Consider the following 8893-nt stretch of genomic DNA (forward strand, 5'->3'; position numbering starts at 1 on the left):
GGCATCGATTCCTCATTGGTTAACCAAAAAACTGAGGAATTTGCCCTAGCTAACTCCAAAGGCGCATTTGTTCGGATTTAACTTCATTTGATATTTGCAGAGAACGAGGAAAATTTCTTTAAGATCAGACGCGTGATCCGTGGCCTTGATGCTCTTGATGAGCATGTCATCTACATAGACTTCCATTGTTTGCCCGATCTGATGGACGAACATTTTGTTGACGAGTAGTTGATAAGTGGCTTCGGCATTTTTCAATCTAAATGGCATAACCTGGTAATAATAAAGGCATTTGTCCGTGACAAATGCTATTTTTGACTTATCATACGGATGCATTACAATTTGGTTATAACCAGAATAAGCGTCCATAAAACTAAGTAGTTCGTGTTCTGCAGTGCTGTTTATCAACTGATCAATTTGTGGAAGAGGAAAATTATCTTTGGGACATGCCTTGTTCAGGTTAGTGTAGTCGATACAGACCCGCTATTTCCTATTGAACTTTTTAACCAACATGATGTTGGTTATCCAGTCTAGATAGTAGACTTCTTTAACGAATCTGATTGTAAGGAGCTTATCAACTTCCTCTTCGATCATCGCATATCACTCGGGGCCGAGTGCTCTGCGCTTTTGTCAAATTGGTCGGTGGCTTGGATCAACGTTCAGCCGATGTACAATGATTTTTGGATTAATGCCCGGCATGTCTTCGTGAGACCACGCGAAGACATCGGCATACATCCGAAGGAGGCTTATCATCTTATCTCGCAGTGGGGATTTCAGGGGCGACCCAATCTGGACTGTTTTGAACGGATCAGAGTCATCGAGCAGAATGAGAGCGAGGTCCTCCATGAGGCAACCTCTTTCTCCATAATCTTCTCGGGGGTCGAGAGATGCAATGGTCACCATCTGGTGTGAAGCCCTTAGCGCTATCGTGTAGCATTGCCTAGCTTCATGTTGATCTCCCTTCACTGATCTGATGCCCTGCTCGGTTACAAATTTCATTAGTAAGTGGTAGGTCGAAACCACAGCTTGCAGGGCGTTGAGGGAAGGTCGTCCGAGAATCGCATTGTAGACAACCGGACAGTCTACTACTAAGAAGTCGATCATCGTAGTTACCTGGTTTTTTCCATCTCCGACAGTAAGTGGGAGTTGTATTAATCCTTCAGGTGTGACCACTACCAGAAAACTGGGCAAAGGCTACAGATAAAAGTCATAGCTAAAGGTCTATGGCTACGGTTATAGTCCGTAGCACGACCGTATCCATTGGTACTGTAGCTATAGGTCTTAAAGCTATGGCTACGGATTTAATCCATAGCCATAGAAACAATAGGTATGGATTAAATCCGTAGTAATACTTTTCGTAGCTCTATAGTATATACAACTACAGATTATAACTGTAGCTAAAAGTAGAGCTAGAACTGTAGTAATAGGCTGTAAGTGTTATGGTTTCCTGCACCTTTAGTTGTCAAATTTTGTGGTGCCAAAAACACAATCTATGTCTTGTATAGCATGTTGATTTATATGTTTAAGACTGCATCACAATGCTTCAAGTTAAGAATGGTGATCTACTTCAAGAAATGCAAGGTCATGTACTTTGTCCACTCCTGTAAGCTTTAAAGTTCAGAATCTTCCAAGAGCTACTTTAAAAGGCAAGTTCTTGTTCAAGACTCAAGTATAACTCAAGACTAAAGTACAACTCAATATAAAGTACAAGATGAAGTATAATTCAAGCTCTAGAAGATCTCAAGTTCAAGCTACATCTTGTAGAGATCTCAAAGTTTCATAATCTTCAAAGGTCAACCATCATCTGAAGAAATGAAGTTTCAGTGTCCATACTTCACATTTAAGGTATGAATGACCTTAGGGTAGGTCATTTTGTATACATAATTCAAATTAAGTCATTTTATAGATGTTTGGTCTATTCTAAGACTAGTCCTGGACCTTATTCGACTAGTCCTAGAGTTGCTTCGATCAGTCCAAGAAATTCCAAGACTAGTCCTAAGTTTGTTGCAAAATTTTAAAATTTTTTGGTTGAGCTACGACCAATCCTGGACTCTATTTGACCGGTTGTGTGAACAGTGCACGACGCGTCCTACGACCAGTCCAGGATCTACAACTCAAACTACAGCGAACAAACCTGGTACCTCATGACCAATCGTAGGATGGTCACGACCAGTCATGGAGGTATCACAATCGGTCGTGAACAGCCTACGACTAGTCGTGGAACAGTTTTATCCGATCGCGCTCAAAATTTTAAAATGCAGTTCGTCCTACGACCAGTCATAGTGTCCACAGGATCAGTCGTAGATGCGATTCTGCAACTATAAATAGAGCATGAATTTCAGAGTTTGATAATCCAATTCAAGTAAAATTAAGGCATTACTTTGAGAGATATGTTTGTATTCTTCTTTAAGCTACAATGTGCATATTTAAAATTCTCTTTTGTTAGCTTTTCTTATTTGATTTTGTTTCTGCATTCCAATCTAATTTGAAAGAGGAATTGGGATATTCCACTTCTTAGAATCAAAATCAAATAGGGCTAGCCCAACTTGATTTAATTTAAAATCAATTAGAACTTAGAACCATTTCAAAGTGAGTATTGGACAATTGAACTTCTATTTTCAAACTTCTACTCCAATTGGTTCTTTCGGGCTGCTACAAAAGGAGAAATCTAGGTATTTTACATTATTGTAAATTTCTTTCTTTTTGGTTTTATTTGAGATTAAGCCAGAAAAATCTCAATTTGTTGGTTATCTGAGGAGAGCTAGAAAACTCAGAAGTGGGGCTTTGTGTAAGCCCATTTGAAAGATACAATTGTGAAGTTTTGGGTGAACCTAAGAAAAACCTATTTTTGATAGTGAACGCTAATATCCCCTATATGAGGATATTAGGAGTGGAGTAGCAATCTTTGTGGCGGTTGTTTAACCGTTGGTGTACACACAGGCGAACCACTATAATTCTTTGTGTCTTGTGATTTGAATATTTGTTTAATTTCTATATCTTTTATCATTCAAGTTTGTGGGATGTATGTGCGGATGTGAATGTTGTAATATTTACATTTCAAGCATTGTGGGGAATGTTATAATAGTTTAGAATTTATTTCTTGCCTTTTCCTTTATTTTCTTTCAGTTTGAGTTTTTGATATTCAAATTGTTCTAGTAAGGTTGTCCTGTCATAAACCCTTAGTTTTTATGGTGTAAGGTTGTCCTTTAGAACAACATTGGTATAAACCTCTCTGTTCTAGTATTTGAAGGTTGCTTTACATTTCTGTGCCGCGATTTGTTTAAAGTGCTATCTTTACTTCATTCATTTAAATTCCGCTATTAAAGTTTTAATTTGGCATAGTCCTATTCACCCCCCCCCCCCCCCCCCCCCAAGGACATGTAGCTAGGCCTTTTCATAGGCTGAAATTAGAAACAACTATGGTTTCCAGATAAAGGGCTGCAGTTAATACTCGTAGCTACTACCTTTTTTTTAAAAAAAAAATTAAAAATATAATAATGACATCTCTTACCATTGTAGTACATGCCTTGATAGATCAACTCATATAAGCTAATATAGATAAATACTTCATGGCTAAATCATTCATTCATTCAATCAAATACAATCATTCATTCATTCAATCAAATACAATAATTCATTTTAATTCATTCACAAAAGTACAATGCCAACATAATAGTTATATGTCCATTTAAAGTTCTCGTTGACAGCAAGATCTAATGCCTTCTCACAGCCAAATAGCTTCTCAACAATCGCAAGCGAGAACTCCATGGATGTACCTCTACTGGTTATCAATTTTTCATCAACTAACACCCTATTCTTACCTTTGCTTTGATCCAAAAGCTTACTGCACATGGCTGAAAATCAATTTCATCATACAAACAATGTAGTCATATGAAAAAGCTATGCCCCGAAACTGAAGAGTTAAATTATAGAGAAAGACGACGACGAGATGACATAAAAAAGAAAGACAATACTTGGGAGCATACACTGATCTTCTCATTTTTGAACAAGTAAAATCTGCAATAGCCAAAGACAAAATAAACATTCAGCTATTCAAAATACCAACTAATATAGGTATAGCAATACCAACTAAATTTGTAAAAACAGAATAGATCAACCATTTCAGCTAAATTAAGATTTCACTCAACTTATGATTTGTCAGTTCACTTGATGGATAAAAGTTCAACAAAATGTGCAAAGAAGACAGTCCCCAAGGAAACTTTGTAAAGAGCGTGAGAGAGTAGCAAAAGTATCAGGAAGATAGGTAAAATAAAATTACAATAATCAAGTATTTCTGATATTTGAAAATCTATTTGCTGTATTTGAATTGTAGTAGATCTTTTCATATTGAGAGTCCATTTTATGATGAGGTCTGGTCCATCGGAATTTTGGAATGAATCGTCATCAAAATGGTCCACCAATCAACATATCTTACAAAGAAAAGCTAGGGGGCATTTGAGAACAATTGAGAATATTCGTGCCACAGTCTTCATTTAAAAGGCAATTCAACTCCCATCCTCCAAAGCAAGGCTAAATAAATTTGACAGTAGCATACCTTCGTTGATATCACAAAATGACCAAATTGCAATTGCAATTGCAATTGCAATTGTCAAAAGTTGTGAAGGCCCGCCTTTCCACGTCGAAGGAAAATGTATGATTGATCGAGGTGTGCTTCTTGCACACTTATGTCAAGTACTTCATTACAAATTAGCAATTGCAAATTGCCATTTGACCACCTCACTAACTGTGCATTGCTTTCATTCTGCAAAACCAAACTTCATCAACATACAACAAGTGTGCAACAGTTATGCTAAAATGCAAAATGCAAAATGTTAAAGACAATCCATATGTCAACAATATATACCTTTAGGTTGCTCAACATTTTCACAGTAGCAGGATTAAAATACAGCTTCATAGAAGGAAATTTAGGTAATTAGATAGTTGGCAAAAAACAAAAAGAAATAGGTAGGAAGCAGGATTTGGAGCCAGAGTCCAATGCATAGTATACTCAGGTAGGTAGCGATGTTTTTCTTTCACTCTGACTGGGAATTAGAAAGGCAGGTGGTTCTAAATTTACCCGATTGGGAACTAGAGAGCCAGGTTGGACATTCCTCAGATGATAATTCCCTTGCAGGGACAACCAACAACTCACATTTCACAACCTGCAGCAGAAACTATAGTTAACAAAGATAAAATTGGAGCATTTAAAATAATTCTACAGCAAGATTCATGCATTCTCGTATCTAAATGAGACTTTGTTCCTAGATATCCAGCCATCAATTAGTGGTGGATGGGAATCATGTACACAACCAAGTTTCAATTGGGTCCCATGTACGATAGGTGGCTAGGATCTTCCAAACTAAGAGATTTTCTTATGCCAAACATGTTGTAGTTGGTGGTTTTGTGTCCATTTTCCTATGCCAAACATGCTGTAGTTAGTGGTTTTCTGTCCATTTTCCTAGCACAAGCATGGCTCGCTGGATGATTGAGTCGGCTCATATGGCATGGGTATACACATGTAGTGATTCACATTTTTTCCCCTTACAAATAGCTTTAGCAATAATCTAAAAGGTTCTAAAAAGAGCTTGAAAGGTGTTAAAATGTCAGGGTGCATTTGGAAGCTTTTGGGTTTTGGCAGCAGGTGAATGCACTATGCACCAACCAGCAATTGGAATAGAGAATGGAAAATGGGCAAACCCAATTGCAATTTGGGGCAATAATAGAGCCTAAAAGAAATCTGACTTAACGTGGTTTGCATTTTCCTATGCCAACCCAAATGAACACATATTGGTAATCATAAGGACTTGACATCAGATGAGAATATTGAAAATAGCTACTGCAGCTGCAGGTAGTCATCGTATGTTTCATCAACTGTGCAACTTCATTTGATATTATCTGAAATAAAGGGTTAGAAAGTGAGAGAAACTGACATCAGAGAACGTTAAAGAAGTAGTTCTTTGCTTCTTCCTGTTGGCAAAAATAATTGCGGAGACAGCCTCACTGGAGTTGGTAGCCAATGGCATCTTAATAAATGAGATGAAGAAAGTGGGTATGCTTGTAGCATTAAAGAAATTGGTGACAGCATCTACAAGAGGATCTGCAAATGCAGCTGCAATAACAGCTCCCAAAAGCAATAATGATATTGCTTTAGCATAAATCCAATAGGGATTGTTGATGCTCTCCACAACTTCATCGCTCCTATCAATTAGCATATCATGTTCTTCCTTAGTTATCTGTGTATTCATTTTGAAGATGTCAAGAGTCTGCTTATGACAATTATGGGAAAACATACCATGAGAATGAGGCAACTTACCTGATGAAAGTCGTGAATTAATCTATTTTGATCAATAGTTGGTTGAGGGACAGAATGCTTAGCGTGCTCAACCCATTTTGAGATTCCTCTCACAAAATCTTCTTCAGAGAGGTGATTATCGTTCGACGTATCAAACTCATCCATTACCTTTTTCACAGCATCATCCCTATCTAAATCTATCTCATCAAATTTGATTCCAATGATCAGTGCTGTTAACTCGCGAATTGATAAAAATGTGTTGTTATCCTCATCGATTCTCTTAAATAATCTATAATTACAATAGGAAAGAAAATAAATATCAAACATGTATAAAAAGATGTTGAAAAATGTAGAAAGTATTTTTTGGGAATTAACTTCTTTATAACGTCTGTGTCAGGCTGACCATCTTCTTTAAGGGGCCTTCCTAGAGCGGCTTCCGAGTGCATGTGCCTTAAAATTCTTGCTATTACATGCTTATGTTTTGCATATGCTAGTCTTCTCTTCTAAATCTAGGGCTAAAAGACCTGGGCAAGTGTCAAGAAGAAAGCCATCAGTCTCAAACACATTACAGTCTCACCTGGGCTCTCAGATCTGACCATGGCACATGCTCACACCAACACCATTCACAAGAACATTACAGTCCCACCTAGTAATCTGGTATTGATTCCCAATACCAACTATAAAATGCACACACCAAAGGGCAAGCAAAGCATGGTAGGGTGATGGAGGGGTAGTTGCTAGGCAACTACATGGTAATCTGGTATTGATTCCCAATAACAACTATTACATGCACACATCAAAGGGCAAGCAAGCATGGTAAGGCCATGGAGGGGTAGTTGATAGGCAAACTGCTAGGTAAAAAGCACCTTGACATGTAAAACATCATGCCAACTCAAAATAGTAGGGAACCCATTGATGCGTGATTGTCGAATAAGACTCACATGCCAACATGGTCAGTCACTAAGCCATACCTTAGAACCACTGCAGTGCCATATGAATTACCTTGAGCTAGGTAATATCATTATCAATGATTGAAATGTTGGATATTTCTTAACCATGCAAAATGAATATGCTACAAATAAGAAGACCTGAAAAGAAGCAAGGTAGATTAAGAACTGAGTCACCATGGAGATTGTGAGAGCAGGGCTCTACTGCTCCTTAGAATGTCGAGGCAGATGCTACCATTACTGTTGATGTTTGGATGTAAAACTTTGGTAAGGAAGGTAACCTGAATATTGGATAGATTCAAGCCTCTTACTTAGTTTCTCAAAATTGAAAATAGGAAACTAACAAAATCTCATTGTCACATTAGTCTTCCTTAAGATAATAGATCAAATTGAATGTTAAAGAACTTTTACCACTGCATAAACTACAATAATAATATTAAAAAAAAAAAACATTTGACATCAGCGACAACAATTTCATGGAAGGTGAGAAACAAGGACAATATCCTTTCAAAATATAAATAATAAGAGGCAACGACAAATAGAGCATGACTTTTTTTTCTTTTTCTTTTTGGTTAGCACAATAGTACACACACCCCACTGTTAGCCACAACAACAAATAGAGCAGGACTAGCCACACCCAATTTGACTTATATCATCCACCATGGAATTTGCTTCTCAATGGAGTAAGCTAAAGGAGAGAGACCATTTATTTCAGTAAAGAAACTTCCACTTCATACTGAATAAATAAACTAACCGATCCAAAATAAATATATTCTATGTTTTTTTTTTCTTTGTTTTGCGCCAAGATCTGGATGTCAGTACATGCCAAAACTGTCTCCTAGTTAAAACTTCAAATGTTACAAACATAACCGATTTCAAAGTTTCCTTAAGCGTATAACTTTTTCATATCCCCTAAACTTCAAAACCCACCTTTCTTCATTCAAGTCCCCAACTGCTCACTAAAAGAGAGATTAGCAGTAGTTGTCACGCCCCAAACCCGGAAATCGAATTCACAGGAATCCTGATCGCTGAATCTGATGTCGACAGCCTCCGTAGTACCCTATTCTTGGCTCCTAGTGTCCAGACGCCAAATTCCGATCCTGGGATCCTACAAGGAGAATTTTCAGTATGAATTTTTTTTTTTTTGTAATGGAGCATAACCATAAGCATAACCAAATCATAAAGGCAGCATCATCATCACATATCCACTAATATAATCATTTGAGTACAATGCTGAAAAGGAAAATACATAAATCGAAAATCAAGCTCTAGAAGACCGCTACATGCTCTAAGCTCCACGCTGCTGCAACCTAACATCACCTGCATGCATCTATCGTGCATAAGCTTATAGAAAGCTTAAAGGGTGGTGTAAGTGTATGTACAAGGTAAGTGCCAAGTATTCAATACAAAGCCATAATCATACAATATCGGAAATACTGGTAAGATCATGAATCATACAATATCAGAGTAAGCAAAAATACTGACAAGTCCATGAGTCAAACAATATTAGAGTACGTAATTCAGATCAGCTGTGTAATTGAGGATTCATAGAGAGCTAAATATCAGATGTTGAGGATGCAATACAATATATAATTCCTAAGGAGTTCAAGAATAGTGTCAGCCGTGCCTAGATCATATAAATGCAGAAACACAGTAA

At 37.4% G+C, this 8893-nt stretch overlaps 1 protein-coding gene across 1 annotated transcript; it reads right to left on the reverse strand.

The window, feature by feature from the left end:
- Positions 1-627: 627 nt before the first annotated feature.
- On the reverse strand, positions 628-6842 carry LOC131247032 (uncharacterized). Its single transcript, XM_058247476.1, has 5 exons — positions 6665-6842; positions 6311-6578; positions 5928-6230; positions 5075-5159; positions 628-1169 (listed from the first exon to the last, which is right to left on the reverse strand). Exons 1-5 carry the CDS (start codon positions 6733-6735, stop codon positions 628-630), a joined length of 1269 nt encoding a protein of 422 aa, XP_058103459.1. The 5' UTR covers positions 6736-6842.
- Positions 6843-8893: the final 2051 nt, after the last annotated feature.

This window comes from Magnolia sinica, chromosome 5, assembly GCF_029962835.1.
Source record: "Magnolia sinica isolate HGM2019 chromosome 5, MsV1, whole genome shotgun sequence".
NCBI classification, from domain to species: Eukaryota; Viridiplantae; Streptophyta; class Magnoliopsida; order Magnoliales; family Magnoliaceae; genus Magnolia; species Magnolia sinica.

Coding starts and splice junctions, on each gene's coding strand:
- LOC131247032 (XM_058247476.1), bottom strand. CDS start 6,735: ATGCACTCGGAAGCCGCTCTAGGAAGGCCCCTTAAAGAAGATGGTCAG. Junction 6,579..6,664: donor GACACAGACGTTATAAAGAA/GTTAATTCCCAA, acceptor TTGTAATTATAG/ATTATTTAAGAGAATCGATG. Junction 5,160..5,927: donor CTTCTTTAACGTTCTCTGAT/GTCAGTTTCTCT, acceptor TTTCTGCTGCAG/GTTGTGAAATGTGAGTTGTT.